General features: G+C 37.6%; 1 protein-coding gene across 1 annotated transcript in view; it reads left to right on the plus strand.

Annotated features, from left to right (window-relative positions):
• Positions 1-228: 228 nt before the first annotated feature.
• Positions 229-362, plus strand: part of LOC106873979 (synaptogyrin-2) — a 35,469-nt gene continuing 35,335 nt past the window's right edge. Inside the window, exon 1 of the mRNA XM_052966337.1 lies at positions 229-264. Within this exon, the coding sequence (XP_052822297.1) occupies positions 244-264 (21 nt within the window). The 5' untranslated portion in view covers positions 229-243. The remainder of the gene's footprint in view (positions 265-362) is intronic.

Genomic DNA, 362 nt, shown 5'->3' on the forward strand with positions numbered 1-362 from the left:
AATTTTTTTTTTTTTAACACTGACCAGTCAACTCTCAAAAACTGGAAATTGTTTTGTATCAAATCAAGCAAACTAACAGGAGTGAGATTGTGTGCTTTGTTCAGGTACACAACACAATGATTGTAGTGAAATTTGCACTTATGAACACATGGTTAGTCATCTTGCCACTAAGCCTGACAACCCCTATCAAGAATGAGTTTCTGTGGTTACTTGGTCTGCTAACCTAGCAACCAAATCTTCCTCATGATACACTCTGTCTTTAAGGTGAGCTAAGATGTGTTCCTACTTGATCAGGGTTGATCTAAGATTAAGCAATGACTAGCTATTCCTGATACTATATGACACACACACACACACACACA

This window comes from Octopus bimaculoides, chromosome 3 (assembly GCF_001194135.2).
Source record: "Octopus bimaculoides isolate UCB-OBI-ISO-001 chromosome 3, ASM119413v2, whole genome shotgun sequence".
Taxonomy (NCBI): Eukaryota; Metazoa; Mollusca; class Cephalopoda; order Octopoda; family Octopodidae; genus Octopus; species Octopus bimaculoides.